The sequence below is a fragment of a genome, unplaced genomic scaffold (genome assembly GCF_019419815.1).
Source record: "Pyrus x bretschneideri cultivar Hongxiangsu unplaced genomic scaffold, Pyrus_bretschneideri_v1 Contig16, whole genome shotgun sequence".
Taxonomy (NCBI): Eukaryota; Viridiplantae; Streptophyta; class Magnoliopsida; order Rosales; family Rosaceae; genus Pyrus; species Pyrus x bretschneideri.
In genome coordinates this window covers 2302321-2319079 of record NW_025999457.1, presented here as the reverse complement: position 1 = coordinate 2319079, position 16759 = coordinate 2302321, and the positions used below count along the sequence as shown (strand labels likewise).

The 16759-nt window shown below is 36.0% G+C and overlaps 3 protein-coding genes across 7 annotated transcripts; 2 read left to right on the top strand and 1 right to left on the bottom strand.

Annotated features, from left to right (window-relative positions):
- Window positions 1-362: 362 nt before the first annotated feature.
- On the bottom strand, window positions 363-4854 carry LOC103965259 (U3 small nucleolar ribonucleoprotein protein IMP4). The gene is made up of 9 exons (XM_009378284.3): window positions 4548-4854; window positions 4335-4418; window positions 4014-4123; window positions 3826-3876; window positions 3237-3380; window positions 2315-2404; window positions 1748-1854; window positions 1301-1385; window positions 363-867 (listed from the first exon to the last, which is right to left on the bottom strand). Exons 1-9 carry the CDS (start codon window positions 4657-4659, stop codon window positions 769-771), a joined length of 882 nt encoding a protein of 293 aa, XP_009376559.1. The 5' UTR covers window positions 4660-4854; the 3' UTR covers window positions 363-768.
- A 1558-nt stretch (window positions 4855-6412) lies between these two features.
- LOC103965254 (protein NONRESPONDING TO OXYLIPINS 2, mitochondrial) lies at window positions 6413-9419 on the top strand. Of its 5 annotated transcripts, none has more exons than XR_669994.3 (4): window positions 6413-6709; window positions 6811-6929; window positions 8320-8447; window positions 9182-9419. XR_669994.3 is itself a non-coding variant. In XM_009378281.3 (4 exons), exons 1-3 carry the CDS (start codon window positions 6558-6560, stop codon window positions 7390-7392), a joined length of 291 nt encoding a protein of 96 aa, XP_009376556.2. In that variant the 5' UTR covers window positions 6414-6557; the 3' UTR covers window positions 7393-7414; window positions 9182-9419. The 5 variants fall into 5 exon arrangements, 4 of the variants coding, with proteins under 4 accessions (XP_009376556.2, XP_048436863.1, XP_009376555.2 ...); XM_009378281.3 differs by lacking the exon at window positions 8320-8447 and adding an exon at window positions 7373-7414 and having other exon boundaries at window positions 6414-6709; XM_048580906.1 differs by lacking the exon at window positions 9182-9419 and adding an exon at window positions 7373-7414 and having other exon boundaries at window positions 6414-6709; window positions 8320-8437.
- A 1502-nt stretch (window positions 9420-10921) lies between these two features.
- LOC103965253 (protein LIKE COV 2) lies at window positions 10922-16225 on the top strand. Its single transcript, XM_009378278.2, has 7 exons — window positions 10922-11239; window positions 12022-12074; window positions 12178-12287; window positions 12719-12886; window positions 13644-13741; window positions 14788-14914; window positions 15794-16225. Exons 1-7 carry the CDS (start codon window positions 11135-11137, stop codon window positions 15898-15900), a joined length of 768 nt encoding a protein of 255 aa, XP_009376553.2. The 5' UTR covers window positions 10922-11134; the 3' UTR covers window positions 15901-16225.
- Window positions 16226-16759: the final 534 nt, after the last annotated feature.

Genomic DNA, 16759 nt, shown 5'->3' with positions numbered 1-16759 from the left:
CAAAATGTATTGCAATGAAATTATGCCAACGTGACTCAAACCTAGACCTTGATCTAGCAAATAAAACGAACTTTACCAACTCAACCAACCCTCACTAGCCAAGGAGAATTAAGTTATTGCAGGAGAAATAAGAAAAAAGAGAGTGGAGAAAAAAAATGTGGGAAATTTTTAACCTTTGTCATTTACCATTTTGCCTTGATAAAATTGGGAGTTGAAATTTACACTACTCTCCCACATCTATTTTAATTTCTGACCATCGGATTGCATACAAAGACTGCATCCGTCACCCTTTTCACTCTTCGTCCCTCCTTCCAACAAAAAAATTCACTATTTTTGGCCCCTAAAAAATGAAAATAAAATGATTACCATACAGACTCGAACAATTGTCATTTCCACTCAAAATGCAGTCAAATTGTCAAAATTATGAATCGAAAACACTTGGGGCATAACATCTGTTTGTTTACATGATAGAAAGAACTTTGGGACGAGATATAACAAATATGTTAACAGAAAAGCGAACGAGTGAGTGCAGATAAAATTAGGACAACCACCATTTACAGCTGATTTCACCTCTCTCATCTCTCTCTTTAATTTAAAGGAATAAGTTGGAAATGCAGCAAAAATAGTCGCCCTGAAGGAAATCGGGAAGACGTTAACAGGCTGTTTAGTCCCATGCTATGTTTCGATGGACCGATATAAAAGGCGAGTTGGTTGAACCATACGAAGGACCAGTTACACAAAATTGTTAACGAAAAGCGCCAAATATTATCAATCCCCCATATACTTCTGTTTCTTGGCTGTGTTCATATATGGTCTGATGACCCATTCATTCTGGGCTTCATCCTGGTCCATTGTTCCTAACCTTATCTGCAACATCAAAGCGAAAAACTGAGTGTAAACACGAACAAGTAATGCTATGAAACATTGAACGGTCTACTGGGAATAAACATAGCACGAACATGACCAATAAATCTAAGTGATTTGATTAGCACCGGCACGACTTAGTAAGGAGGTATTGGGTTCGATAGGTAAACAACACTTATCAGTATGCTTGGTGTGTGTATGCGCGTGTGTGTATGTGATGTTGCTTTCTTTGTATTAAACAGAAAAGAAATTTAAAGTAAAAAATCTCAGCAGACAGCAGGAAAATTTTGAGCAAATTAGGTAAAGCAGAAAAATTCTAACTAATGTCCAGATGACATAATCAACACCAACATCTGAATGCAAAAAGAAACATGAGCCATATCCTTGCAAGAAGCACAAATTTCTCAACAATGAAGATACAGTAACGAGTACTAACCTTAAAAAGCCTCAATTCAAAGCGAGGACCGATCTCCTTCAGCTCAATAGATTTAGGACCTCCAGGCTTCTCATAAGTATGGTGCCTGTAAGTTCTCAAATCGTTAATGGAACTACAAAGCAACCATTTCCACTTAACAAAAATTAGATCCCTTGATATATAAGAAATATAATGAGTACAATGGTACAATTGCCCCTGAGCAATGGTTAAAGACAACAGAAAAAAAAGGGGAAAAGAAAATGCACAAAAAAGGAAAAAACAGTTATTCAAATCTAATGACCAAATAAAACAGTTACATAATATATGTTCTGACCAAACAAAAGGCGCCTGAGTTCATATCATTCAAGAAAGCCCTATCTAAATTCACCAACATGTGCATATAGTAGAATTTAAGGGAAATGTGAAAATCATTGTTGATATATCAACAACCATCCTTAACAAACCAACCTGAATGAAATGTAGTCAGAGCGATTGGCGAAAGTGATTATGCGTTTTGTATCCGGCTTTGGCACTGGAAAGAGATGCTTTAAAATATTTGCTGCCCTCTCACCCAACTACGAACAATCAAGAAAAGAAAATCGTATTCAATAGAACAGTCAACAGGTTAGTAACTACAAAGGCCAACTCAAAAAGATGCAGTGATGCAAGTGTGCATAAGATTAAGACATAGCAGGAGTGGATGGATCAGCATTAGTAGGAATGGTAATCACAGAGAGAGAGAGAGAGAGAGAGAGAGAGATGAAAGATGGCCTCATCTAATTATATCACCATCAAGGTAGCTTATCAATAGCTCAATATGTAGTCATAGACAGAACAGCAACATTGAAATTCCTCACATGATTTTCATAGTAGGAGGTATGTCATAAACTCTTTGGAGATAACTATAATCAATCATCCTCATCTCTGAACCTTATAAACTATCTCTAATTGGATCAATGGGGTCTGATCTATCTTGGCATAATGTACGGAGTAAAGTAAGTCAAGCTGCTGGAATCTTTAATTGAGCTATGATACCTTGGTCGTGAAATTGTCAAGTATCACGTGTGGATAAACCTGAGGCATTGTTCCCATGGCCTTCTTGTCTTTGATGTCATGTCTTGTGACCTATAACAACAGTACTATTAGCAGAGTGCTCAAAATAAATAAGTCAGAAAAGCAATAATGTATTCTACAATTGTTCATCATGATTGGCAATCTACAATTGTTGTCAGTATCAAACCTTCATTTTATGGTTCTTTGCACTAAGAAGCTGCTGCTTTGTTTTTACCAATTTTTTAAGGGCTTTGTTTTTATCAAATTTTTAAGGAATTAGAGTCGCTCAAGTTTCCTGGAGGACTGTAATAGTGGTACATGGATCTTTCGTGGGTGATCTCAAGTCATTGACTTGCCGATTATGATTGATTTTGAATCTCTGGATCCAAGTTTACCAATAAATATCCATTTAACTCTTTTCATTCAATAAAAAAATAAAAAAACTATTCTAGTAAATGATTTAGAAGCTATGAGGCCTTCTTGCTGGGTTTAGGCAAACAGGTTCATCTCCAATGTGAGGCCAAGATTGATCCTCTTCAACTTCCTCTTCATTTTTTTCACCTTACACTCTAGCATTAACCAGACTTGTACAATCAACCATTGAAATCACAAAATTTGAAAACCCAAGGCCATCTCTCCCAAAAGAACTGTTACTAGAAACCAAAGCATTCTCTGATTCCTGAAAGCAGTAAAATGAAATCCTTTCTAGCCCTATCCAGACCTCTAGATCATGATCCTTCTTTTTCATTTTTCAAAATTCTATCTTGGCCTCACTTTCCTAATTTTTGCTGCTGAAGGTCCTAAGAAATTCTATGTTGTCCGGATTCCTTTTCTGCTGTCCTACATTAGTCTTAATACCAAGATATTTGTCCAACAATAACACAAAAATTATCACACTACGTACCACATTGAGTAGTTGAAAATAAGCTGTTGGACCAAAAGGAAGGTGGCTTATAATCAAACCATCTGGTACACCACGATGTTCATGAACCAGCACAACATCCGTAAATTCGTGTGAACGGCATGTTTCAATAATTTCAGAAATAACCTGCAGGATTTGGAGAAATAAAATATCAATGTATGCTCAAGTATGAAAAGGGACCAAAGCATCAGAACCATCAACGATAGGTACATCCTTAAATGTCATCGTGTTCTCAAGTAAAGGGGTCCATCTAGCATTACTTAAATGTCATCATCTTCCCACAACACAACGGTTGGGTAATGCATGTTGAATTGTTGATTCATAAGAAGTGATCAAACAGCACCGTGCAGAAAAATATGTGCAAATCAATTTAGAGTACCGCTCTGTCTATTGTCTATTTTCTAGTTGGAAGGCTAATACAAATAACGAATAATTACATAATGATTCATTAATACAGTTTTGATGGAGTAAATGATTCATTAATGGTTAGAAGGCTCTTTAAGTGAGAACAATATATTATATATCTCCATAATCAATAACAATATAAAACTAGGCAGAAAAGTGGACCAACCTGACCACCACGATTCATTTGTTGCGCATTGGGAAAAACGAGTTTCAGTTCCTGCAACAAAAGTGTCATTGAACAACAATCAATAATCAACACAGGCCTTGCATAATATTAGCACCACAAAGTGAACACAATAGTGCAGCAAAACTGATTAAAACAGTGTGAAACACAAGGAAAGAGGCTAGGCCAACCTTAGCAAATTGTATAAGAGGAGCACTCGGATCCCGGGAAGTAGTCAGCAAAATTTTCGGATCTCTCTGAGTTGCGTTTGCATACTCGTCATCTATATGTGACCTCGGGACTGGGATTCAGATATGAAAGCCATGAAGAATCGACATCATAATCGAATGAAAACTAAAGAATTACATGTTCAAACTACCCAAAATATTACAAATTGTCAATTACACAAGAACTTGAATACATTGCTACATTATTTACACACACACACACACACACAAAAACTTTCATATATAAATGATCATAAATCGAAAAACTTTCATAAACCCCCATACCGGCAGTGTTTTCGTCCTCTAAATCGATCTCTTGACGAAGAGCAGCCTCCTCATTCCGAAGCTCGGTGGGTATCGGTTTACCCTCTGCAAAGAAATCAAATGTCCCAAAATTGTTACAAATTCAATCACTTCCAAAACAAAATTTCAAATTAGAAACAAAGAACATATACACACATATGTATCTAAAGAGAGAGAGAGAGAGAGAGAGAGAACCTTCTAGAGCTTCTTTGATCTTGCGCTTCTTCTCATAGAGCAAGCGTTGTTTGCCTTCCAAGCTCTTTCTGTACAAGTACTCCTTCGTCAACCTAATTTTTCGGCGCAGCATACTTGCTCTCTCTGCAACACAACCTAGAGAGAGAAAGTGAAAACGAAGGGGAGAGAGAGTGAGAGAGTAGGGGTTTAGGAAAAATGACTCTGCGTTTTGTTGCTCTCTCTGCAACACAACCTAGAGAGAGAAAGTGAAAACGAAGGGGAGAGAGAGAGAGAGTAGGGGTTTAGGGATATGGCGGGTCACTCCCTCTTGCTTGCTCAGCTGCCAGAAGGTGCGGAGATAGGGTTTTAGCACGTCAGTTCGAATCCTAACCGTCCACTTTTTGTTTCGTTACAATCTTAGCCGTCAATGTTTAATCCCACGATTTCTATTAAAACTTGCCCATAAAATGACGAAATTGCACTAAATCCACATAGTTTACAATAACTCTCATTTTCGTCACTATAGTTTATTTGCTGCATTTTTGCCCTTGAATTTTAGTTTTTTTCACTTTAGAAATTTTTCCGTACTTAACACATTAGACTAATAAAAAAATAAAAAAAACTAATGAAAAGGTTTTGAAAACTTTGAGTTTTAATGATAAGAACAAAATAAAGGGTAAAGTGAATAGTACCATGATTGATTTTTTAGCGTAAAAATATGGTTTTTCGTTAAAGTGAACAACACCGTGGGTGTTTCGCTAAAACTCCCAACTAAACACATTAGACTAATAAAACCAACATAATGAAACTACAAAGACGAAAATACAACAAAAATAAAATACATATATAAATTTGAAAACAAGGCAAAACACAATGACAAAACGCTTATAATAACATGTGTCCCGTTCATAAAAAAAAAAAAAAAAATGTAACCCTTACCTTTGACTTTTAGAGAAGAAAAAAAACAAGACGGAATAACATACGTGATCATCTCACCATTTTGTTTTTGGATTAAAAAAGGTTATAATAACAGCTGCAAAATTCCTTAATAATTCTTACTTCCCCTCCTCGTTTCTTTGTTTACTTTACTTTCATGTCTAAAATCCTATTGGGTTGTACTTTAGGAGGAAGATGCAAACAGAAGCCAATTTGTCTAGCAACAGAAGCCAAAGAAAAAAAGCACCTTAGGAGGAAGATGCAACTCCCCTAAAAGTTCATGGTTACTTGTTCATAACGTAGACAAACTTCACAGTAAAGTTACCATCACTAGTTGGTCTCCATATACACTTGTCTAGTTACGCAAACAATTCAAGTAATTTTGTGCTCAAATTCAAGCTACGTTAGAGCTTGACCTTTTTTTTATCGAAAAACTAATGAAAAGAACTTGAAAACTTTGAGTTTTAATAATAAGGACAAAATAAAGGGTAAAGTGAATAGTACCAGGATTGACTTTTTAGTGTAAAAATATGGTTTTTCGTTAAAGAGTACTGTAGACTTTTCGTTAAAACTTCATTTTTCTATACAACAATATATTTACAAGTGAACATAGTAAGTTGTAGTACTAAATGAAAGAGCTTAAGAGATTTAAATAAAGCAAAATGTGAACATCCAAATAATTGTAGCTTCACTCAACTTGCATACACTTAAGTAAAAGAAAAAACTCACGTACATTTTTTTCTTCACAATTTAAATTAATCTAATCTGTAGAAAGTAAATTTAAAATAAAACGCACTATCTAAATTAACTGATCTAACTCATATACATGTGATTCGTTTCCACTTTGCCATTGCACAAAAATAACAAGTGGCTGAGAATTTGACTCGGGCCAAATTTGGCCCAATACCGAAATTAGATGAACAGACAAAGCCCAACCAACTAGTGCAAAAACTAAAAGAAGAAAATGGTGCCTTCAGAAACTAGTAGGGTTTAGGCGAACTGCTGCCTCCCTGCTTCCTCGATCGACCTGCGATACATTCAACCTCCATATCCTCCTTCGCACTCTCGCTCTCTCTCTCTCGCGCCGAACAATAGATGGCTTCCTTCTGCAGATCAGCTCTAATGGCGGGCTCAAGGTCCATAGCTCGCTCAAGAGCTCTAAGCCAAACCTCCCTGAACTCCCTAAACCCTGCAGCCATGGCATCCCCGTTTGCTTGCGCCACCAGAACAATTCCTTGCGCTACAAGGTACAGTCTTCTCAAATCCCTCCAAGTCAGCCAATTTTGACAATTTCTGTGGCTTCAGAAACCCAGTGTTAACAAATATCTGTTATTGTTATTGTGATTAGATTCGTTTCTGTATTGGGATGCATGGAGTCAATGATGCCGCTTCACAGTGCCATTGCTTCTGCTCGGCTTACATCCAACATTGCCGTCGATTCCACCTGCTGGAGCTCCCTTTCTCTTGGTAACCCACTTTCCCAATTTTTAAATATTTTAACTGAACTTTTTCTTGTTGAATTGTTTTCTTTATCTGTGTTTTTGGAATGGGTGTTTAATTTTGTTAGTTGCACGTATAGCTATATCGCTAACGAGATGTAGGGAGTGTTTTCTAGTCCGTTTTCGTGTGAATAATTGGGATTCGTTGGATTTTTTTAATGGTTGACAAAATGAAGAGTTAAATCTCAACAAAGTTGTCCCTTTTATCCATTATCCGTCGTTCTCTCATTCATTTCCAGAATCAAAACTCGGGTCAGTGTCAAATTTGGATAATAATTCAAGTTTCTAGTGCACAGATGTGATTAATGCATTAGCTCTTAAGCTAGTCATTTCTTGTCTAGTGGCGCACTGATTACCTCTTTCTGCATTGGGTGTCTATTTCTGACTCATTTTTTCTACATCGTGGTATAGGTCTTGCATCACCGTTGTGACTAGGCCCGCTGGCTATGTGAGGTAATCGGTGCTTAGGGTTTCCCTTCCGAGTCATGTCTTGAAATTTTGGACACTGTATTGCGTAGCTTATGCCAGCTCAGTTAATTCAGCTATTTAGTTGCTGCTGCTAAACTTCTGTTAGATTGTTCAGTGGTACCTTTGAGAACCGTTCTTATTCTGCTCTTGTTTTCAGTTTACATGAGTAATTCATGGAATTGCAGTTTCTTATTGTGGTATAAATGATCCACATGGATGCATTGAGTTTTCTTTTCAACTTTCTGTGGTGTGTATTTTGTAATGTGATGGTGAAACAACTAGATTATTGTTCAAGGCTTGAGTTATTTAATAATTGATATTTTGAGCAATTATATTACTACCTATGGTTATCAAAACGAAAATTATACATAAATAAATGTGCAAGGCTGGTTGTAAATCGATGGGGACGGAGAAATTTAAGCCTATTTAGGTGACAGCGTTATTCAGCCATACCTGTTTGCGTTCATTCTATTGTTCATCACCAATATCCACTTAGCTTTGTAGCAGAAGAGTGAAAAGATGGGATATTCTGTTGTACTTAAAATATTCCTGATTGAGCCCTTGGTTTAGAAACAGAGAAAAATAATAAAACAAGCTAGAGATCTTCAAGTTAACATCTTCTTATTGTACTCAAAACATCCTGTCACCCGTATGGTTATGCAAGTCTGGTTCCATGAAAGAACCACTGACTTTGATTTTCACCTCACTAGAAATACGATGCAGTTAGTTGTCATTTTCCCTTTGAATTTGTTGTATTAAATTTAGGCTCATCTGAGACACATTCTTCTTCAACATATTATATCCTACTCACCAGTACAATTTGTTTTTCTCTTTGTCGGTAGAATTTCTTCGTCTACTGATCTTCCTATTTGCTTCATTGGTTTTTCTAGAGGCTGCAGTTCCTCGGTGACAAGGACTCCATGCTCCGATCATTTCAGGCTTTCAAATTGGCTTGCATATTGGTTCCTCCATCCTTTGTTCTTTTCCTTTTTCCTATGCTTTATGGCAATTGCCTTGTGTAAGTTACATTAGGCGTTCCTGAAAAACAGTTTTACCGTCTTGAATGTTTACATGCTAGTGTGCACATTGACATTTAGTCCAGTACCTTTCTAAGGACCACCGAGGACATTTGCTGTGTTTTTTGTTCAACCACAGCTTGTGTTAGGAAGTGATTTCGGGCATTTTGACTAACGTTAAACTTGGGATTTGCCTATCCTTCAATGTGGGACTTAGGGATAGTCAAAATCAAGAGTTTAGAAACGAATAGCTCTTCATGGGTTTCAAAGTGACCAATGACTAATAGAGAGAATTGAGATAGTCCCTTAGGAATCACCCTGATGTTTAGGAATTCGGTTTTCTTTTAGGCGGTCCTAAGTAGTAAGTTCTAGTCACATTAGTGGCTCTTGTACTCTATGACTGTTGCCAGTTATTTACTAACGTACAAAATGCCCACACCAATGATTGCTGGACAAGAATATCTTATTGCACTGTCTGTTTTGAATGATGCAAATTGCTTAATTACCTTATCATTTCTGCTATTACTGCATATTCTGGTCATCTGTGAAGTTCATGTTCTAATACTCTCCAATAAAACCTAATGACGGGGTTAAGGCACCCTCCACCTAAACTACTCAAACTTCTCATACATTAACTGTGTGATCTCTTTTACATGTGCTTCTTTAGTAAATAGCAATAGCGTGATTTCTGTTGAATGAGTTCGAGCTCGGCTAATTATAAATTATTCTTGGATAGGGCTCCTCGACCGAAGCTGAGCATGAACCGAATTTAACCAAACAACCTTGCCCTGATTCGGCCAAGTTGTACTGTACTGCTCTCCTTCCTTGTGTGCCCATGGCATATAAATTGCTATTTGTTAAACGGTTTCCGTTATCAGTTTTGTTTTTGCTTAAACTAGACATTTTGATTGTGATGGCTCGCGATGTAATGCTTGGCCTGAAGAATTAATGGAACAATAGGAATGGTGCATTCTCTTTGTATGGTTTGGTTACTGCTTACAAGTATAGGGTCTGTACGAGTTGGTGTTCTAGTCATAAATGGCGGATTATGAGACTTCCTTAAAACTAAAAACTGAAGGTCTCAGGTTCGAAACCCGCTACTGGTCTGGAAGCTGGACTTGTGGCCAGGGGAGGTTAAAATGCCTATGTGAGTCTTGCCGTTCCCAAAAGAGGTGGATAATTGTAACTTGCCACCAATTGTCTCCCTTTCAAAAAGAAAAAAAAAATCCATAGCTTATGGATAAAATGCGACAATGTTATTGCAACTAACAAAACATAGTGGCGTGTTACAGAAGGATGGGCTTTTAACAATTTTGGTGATCATTCTCGTGTTGCGTATGGCAATGACACTCTTGTTTACAACATCAACTAATTTGAAACTTAATTTTAAAGCCATATTTGACTGGTATGTGCTTTGCCTTGTGTGGATCCTATTTCAATGGGAACTTGATGAGTAATACCATTCAAAATTTCCTTTCAAAATAAAGAGTTCAAAACGGAGTAGACCATTACTCCACATTATAACAAGTTTAGAGATTAATACTTACAATTTTTTAGTTTAGGGACTGAAGCTCCAATTGAATAATTCCATTTTGAGTTTGAAAGTTTTCATAAATTTTATATGGAATTTATAATGTACGTATCTGATGTAAAATTCTAAAATTTCTTAAACTTATTACTATAAAAAAAGGAATTGCTATTGGTACTTCAAAATTTTCATTTTGAACTCCAAATTTTCCATAATTGAAAGAAAAATACACTTGTTAGGAGTGTATAATTGAGATTTTTGAAGTGCTAATAAAAATTTCTGAAAAAAAATTCATGCATACTCTTATTTTATCATGTTTATTGTTAGTTTTATTGGATATGCTTCATTTCTTATTTTGTATATTCAACCACATTAAAAGTGATTATATTGATATGTACTATTTTATCTTGACTTATATGATTTTATGTTATACACACCTGCACATGCCTGCAAACATACTTACATAAAATCGACTAATTAGAAGCATACCCAAATCTATAGCAAAACTCAGAAAAAAAAAATATTGAATGGTAAATACATGAAAGTTTGAAGGTTTCCAAAATCTTGCAAAATGTAGTAAATCCAAATAATGTATGCTTCTGAGATAAAATTGATTACAAAAAACCCAATAATCCGATATTCTAAATGAGAAATAATATTTAATAACGAAAGTTTTAGGATTAGCTTGAGCTTGAAAAAAAAAAAAATTAAACAAATCAAGCTTGAGCATAATGACATTCGCTTATGGCCCTATGAATGTGGCGAATTTCAAGCTCGTATTTTAATTCTTAATAATGGTGAATCACACGATAATGATCAGAAATAACTAAAATGTTTTTGTAAGTCTTATTAAATCCTGAGAAATGGATTGGCGCAAAGCCATTGGTTGGTCTTTTTTTTTATTAGTTTATTATTTTTATATTTATATAAGAAGGTTGTGCTGGAAATTATCTAGCTAGATCTATAGAGAGGCCAAAAAAGTTAATCGCGCAGCCAAACAGGGGCTCAACAAAACTGTAGGAGCTTTACCAAGAGAGACAAGAGAGTCCACTCAGCGTCCGAGTCCGACGGTTCGTGGCAAACTGAAATCAGTTGCTCTTCCTCTTCGGCCACTCTGGTTGTTTTGCTGTGTAAGTAACACAACGACGGAAAAGCAGCCAAATGGCGCAAGCTAAAGAGTCCACGTCGTCGAGTCCGCTGACCCAAGCTGACTCTGAAGATGTTTCCAGGTCTCTGCCAAGCTCCCCCAACTCCTCCACTCGCAAGGTCTGTCTGTCTGTCCGTCACCTTCCCGCCACTTTAGAAAACCTCTTCCCCAATTTGGAAATTAAATCATTTTGTTTTTGTGGCAGTTTGGGGATTTGATTAGAGCATGAAATTTGAAAGAAGCATAATTAATAGTTGAATGCTGAAATTTTCCTAATTAGGTTTGGGAGATAGAGAAATGTTGTATTAGAAACCTGCAAGAACAAGATGATTTTGGATTGAAAAATTGGGGGTTTGGAATCTGAATAAAATCATGGAAAGATATAATTGTTGGGTAGCTATGATTGAATTTGTTATGATGGTAAGTCAAGGGGCTTGTAGCTCAGTTGGTTCCCGGTCCCCCTTCCCCAAGTATTTGCTTTTGTAAAGAAAAAAACTCGAAATGAACTACAAATGGGTAGTCTTGGGAAATGGATCTGCAGTAACAACTCGAAATGTAAAGTGTTGCTAATTTCTTAATACTCGTTTCAAGTTTGAAGTTCCAGTTGTTGTGCAAATATTAATAGCTTACGCTTTCGTGACCTCTATAAAGAATGTCACAAAAGGTTCGAAAAATGCTAAACAGAAGTGGGTGTAATAGTCCATGATAGTGGTGCGAAGTAGATTTTGTACCAACGGGTTTTAGGTACTTATGTTAGTCGTTTTCCTCTATCTAGTATTATTTAAAGTCATCATTTACTGAATCTGTTTGTGCCGGAGTTTTTGTTGGTTGTTTTTCAATGCATAAAGTATACCAAACACCTTGTGTATTCAGTATACCATTTACCCTTGAATTTGATCAGGCATGCTATGCAGTGCTTCAGAGTTGGGTCTCCAAGAAATTCATGACTGGATGGTAATGTGCATAAATTGGGTTTGGTTATTTTCTTATTATATAATCTTTTGTAATGTGTAAAGTTTGATCGTAACAACAAAAGATTTGAACTGTGAATTTGCAGTATGGTTCTCTTTCCTGTCGCTGTTACGTTCTTCATCACTTGGTGGTTTGTTCAGTTTATAGATGGTTTTTCCAGTCCAATATATGCCAGGCTTGGGGTTAGCATATTTGGTATGACTCCAAAGACTTCTTACTTACATTTGTTTCTGCATGTTTTGAAATACCAGTAATACTTTTGACCAAAAAAATTGGGGAAAATTCTGGTGGTACCATATGCCTTGAATAGGTTTTGTGGAAGTTTCCAAGTAGTTCAAGTTGCAGTAACTATCGAAGAGGAGCAAAAAATTAGAAGAAGGTCAATGTGAATCATCAAGCCTCTTATACACCATTTTTGGGTAGCATTTTTCAGTTCATGTAGGGAAAATTTTTACAATGTGGAGTATCTTTAATTTATTTGGTCCAAGTAGAATCATATCTTAAGTTCATACCAAGTTTTGCTGGATAATGGATTAAATGTTTGTCAATTTCATCGTGGGTAGTTAATTGTTTAATCTATGTCCTTGTGTGCTTCAGTATTGATTACTTCTTTTTTATTGTTGCAGGCCTAGGATTTGTTACATCCCTACTTTTTATATTCTTGATTGGTATTTTTGCTTCATCATGGATGGGTGAGACAGTTTTCTGGATTGGAGAATGGTTCATAAAACGTTTGCCCTTTATGAAGCACATATACTCGGCCTCTAAACAGATTAGTTCTGCGATCTCTCCAGGTAATTGCTTTTATTTCAATTTATGTGTCCATTCTTATATGTTCTTGTAAAGCTTTTGCATGTCTCTGTCCTAATTATTTTAGGGTTTATATTTTCCTCTATCACATGTGGGCTATAAAGGCGCTTAGCTACTTGCAAGCATGTTGGCCTCACTTGATAAAGGCTACACCTGAGCTCGTTTGTTCAACAAATGAACCAATCCAAGCTTAACTTCAGGCTTGTAAAAATAACAATCCAAGCCCAGAAATTGGTTGGTTAAATCATAAGGCTCACCAACCTATCTGAAGTGGCTCTTTGTATGATTTTTCCGCCAGAAAGTATGCCATATAATGGTAAATTCTGATGCTTGAATGTTTTTGTCAACTCCCATGTAGGCTTTCACTACGCTGTTTGACTTAAGTTGAATAATCATGTGAACTTGAAAAATATAAGTTCCCTTGCTTGGGTACTAGGGAGACACAGATGATCCCCTATCTAAGATAAACCTCTGACCCCTGTTATTGCCATTGTAAAGAAAAAGTGGTGAGCGCACACATGCAATGGTCTTCCTAATTCAAACAAATAGTTTTGTTTATATTATTTGGTAGGCTGCATTAGTTTCTCCGGAGCTAGTAAAAGTTTGTGATGCCGTCTACTTTCTGAGTGTGTGGTGCATGGTAGAATTAGTGTATTTCTGATATGGAATTCATTCAGTGCTTTTCTTTTCTTCGTCTCCATTTAGCTATACTCAGAAATTAATTCTCTTTCTATTGGACAGATCAAAAGACCACTGCTTTTAAAGAGGTTGCAATTATCCGTCATCCTCGACTTGGTGAATATGCATTTGGTTTTATAACATCATCTGTAACCCTTCAGGTATGTTGAACTGCCCAGCTATTAGAAGATCTACCTTATACATGTTTTGTTAGAACTTCATGTATAGCCACCTCGACATAGTTTAATGTTCTATTTGTCAACAGATCGGTGTGTGTTTGGAAGAAGCAGGTATAGTTTGTATGTTCAGATTTTTTTTGTCCCAATTTTGACCTTGCTGGTTTTCCCCTTATATTAGAAGCTGGTGGTGGCTTATTGGTTGTTAATGCATAAGAGAGGTATCTGTCAGAAAAACTATTTGATCCCCTTGAAAAGCAGTTTCTTGTGTCTGAAAAAGGTTTCCTTTTTTGCTGTTCTTTCTCGAAAAAGTAACAGTTGGTTAGCTTTGGCACCTTCTCGGAAGTACAGAACTGGTTTCTTTGGCATTATTATTATCTTTTCCTGTACAGTTCATGCGGGAGATTTTTAAGTTCATTATATGTAAAGAACTGCTTAGAAGCAGGTGATGGATTATGTTGGTTGTTAATGCATTGGAGAGGATAACTTTGGGAACAGCTTTTTGATTCCCTCAAAAGACAGTTTCCTGTGTCTGAAAAAAAGGGTTTTCTGTTTGCTTTTCTTTTGTCGAAAAAGAAAAGGTTGGCTAGTATTGGCACCTCCTAGAAATACAAAATTGGTTTCTCTGGCATTATTTTATTTTTCCAAGTACAGTTCTTAAATTAAATGTAAAGAAGAATTTTTTTATATTTACAGGTTGCTCTATTGTTATTTACACTTGTAGTAGGAAAATACTATGGATATCACCAATTTTTACTTGCAATCCGCAAAGCAATACTTTAGGTTTTCAAAAAATGTATTTGAATAAGATTAGCAGCTATATTGCAACAGCCTTCTAAAAGGAAAGAAAGGAACAGTTTTATGCAATATAAGCTGCAAATGAAAAAAAAAATAGAACAGTTGTGTTGTGATGGTTAGCAATGGAAAAAATTAATACTCTAATAGAAAGATTTGGCTGTAGTTCATATTGGATTTTCTTATAATAACTATGAGTTACCTTTTGAATCTGATTGTTTTGTGGTTGATTACAGAGGGATGATGGCGATGAGGAGTTGTGTAGTGTTTATGTCCCAACAAACCATCTATACATTGGTGATATTTTTCTTGTCAATTCTGAGGAGATCATACGACCAAATTTGTCAGTTCGGGAAGGCATAGGTTCGTTTCCTCTTTTGTGGACATGCAGTCGTGGACCATATAGTCTAATTCATTCATGGACATGATAGTTTTGCCTAAAATGTGTTTTGCTTGTGACTTTTCTAAATGTTTCTTATTCATAGAAGAAAAGAGGACACATATACATTATAACCAGGAAAGGCTATGTTTAATATGGAACAAAAATCGATTGGTAATTTACAGATGTCTTATAGGTTTAGCAGACGTGCTTTAATTTCTGTCAATAAAGTTGTCAATGGAGTAGTATACTGAAAAACCTAAACAGGAATAAAGTTGACAAACTCATAGCTTTAGATCAGGTGGCACTGAGAGAGAGGTGGGGTTAGGCGAGATTCAAGTCTTGATGTCATGCAAACAAGAAAAACTGTACAGAGGAGGTGAAGAATAAAGCTGATGAAAGTCAGTTTTTCTCAAATAATGTTTGTTGTTACCAAGAATTTTAAGAGTTAGATGTAAAATGAAAAAAAATCATTTTAAGTTTGTTGCCAGAAATAACAAATCTTAATTGTAGTATTGGTCCTTTATCCTTGATTTGAATTCAGTGGAGGAAATTGGATTCAAGTATTTTTGCTCTATGTTAAGGATGGTTTTGTCATCGAACATGATTTGATATTTTTCAAACTGATCCCATTACTTAGGGTATATGTTCTCGTGCAACTTGATTGTTCTACTCTTATAACGGGTACATGTACTTTTTTGCATTTGCTGACTCCTTTCGTTTGACCTGGAAGATGATTTTGTGACCAATAGTATCATTTATCCCTAGTTTTGAGCAGAGGCTGAGCAGAGGCTGAAGAACTTTTGTTGAGTAGTGCTATTATTTCATAACAGTTTGACAATCGTTTCTTGCCTGGAATGCAGAGATCATAATCTCAGTTGGTATGACGATGCCACAAGTGATTTCTCCGATTGAAAGGATTCCTAGGCAAAGTGACAGGATTCCACCGAGCAGAATGGCGTCCCTTTAAAAACAAATGATACGGAGGGCTTATAGGACAGGTGCAGATGTACGCAACATGGTACTGTTCCTCATCCGGACCCCAGGTGTCGTACGTGATTACTAATCTGCTTGTTCACAAAACACAGCTAGACATGAGGACATGAAACAACATGAGAAGAGCTTTATTTTTTCGTTCATGGATTCATGGCTAGGGTTTGCATTTTGAATTCGTATTGTGTAGGAGTAGGTTACGCGATGTTTTATGTTACGTTTTCTTTTTAACTGCTACGATGTATATTCAGTATACTTTTAATGTTGAAATGAAGTATAGAAATGCTGTTATGATGATTTTATGGAAAGGTGTTTTCAAACCCCCATTTTCTCCCACTAGACACCACTCTATTTCTAGCCATTTGATTGAGTAAATCAAAGAAGAATTAACGGACGTAAATTAGCTCTATTTTGAATATAAAAATATCATCAAATTACAATTCATTATAAGGGGGGAATGCATACTTGCCTGTATGGAGCAAAGTCTTCAAGTTAACAAGTTACAGTTTACGCACTGTCATTATTCTCCTCCTAAATATTCCTATCAATTTCTAGCCGTTTGATTGAAAAAATCAAAGAAAATCAATGAATAGGAATGAGTAGGGTGTGTTGAACGATAAAAATGGTGTGAGAATTATTTCCCTAAAATTTTCTATTAAGGGAGAAGGTCAACATGATGGCATTGATGTTGTATACGACTCTGTAATTAGAATAACTCTTGATTTAGAATTGTTTAAAATAAATAAATAAATCGTAAATTATAAAGAAAAATTGATTTTTGTACATAGTTCTCAAGGTGCTGGAGTAGCTCAGCTGGTTAGAGCGTGTGGTTGTTA

Bases quoted from the DNA above. Each gene is read 5' to 3' on its own strand.
- LOC103965259 (XM_009378284.3), bottom strand. From the start codon at position 4,659: ATGCTGCGCCGAAAAATTAGGTTGACGAAGGAGTACTTGTACAGAAAG. The intron at 2,405-3,236 runs GTACGTAGTGTG...CTGTTGTTATAG, and splicing joins ATTTTCAACTACTCAATGTG to GTCACAAGACATGACATCAA. The intron at 1,386-1,747 runs GTTGGTTTGTTA...GAGAACTTACAG, and splicing joins TCTGACTACATTTCATTCAG to GCACCATACTTATGAGAAGC.
- LOC103965254 (XM_009378281.3), top strand. From the start codon at position 6,558: ATGGCTTCCTTCTGCAGATCAGCTCTAATGGCGGGCTCAAGGTCCATA. The intron at 6,710-6,810 runs GTACAGTCTTCT...TATTGTGATTAG, and splicing joins ACAATTCCTTGCGCTACAAG to ATTCGTTTCTGTATTGGGAT. The intron at 6,930-7,372 runs GTAACCCACTTT...ATCGTGGTATAG, and splicing joins CTGGAGCTCCCTTTCTCTTG to GTCTTGCATCACCGTTGTGA.
- LOC103965253 (XM_009378278.2), top strand. From the start codon at position 11,135: ATGGCGCAAGCTAAAGAGTCCACGTCGTCGAGTCCGCTGACCCAAGCT. The intron at 12,075-12,177 runs GTAATGTGCATA...GTGAATTTGCAG, and splicing joins AAGAAATTCATGACTGGATG to TATGGTTCTCTTTCCTGTCG. The intron at 12,288-12,718 runs GTATGACTCCAA...TTATTGTTGCAG, and splicing joins GCTTGGGGTTAGCATATTTG to GCCTAGGATTTGTTACATCC.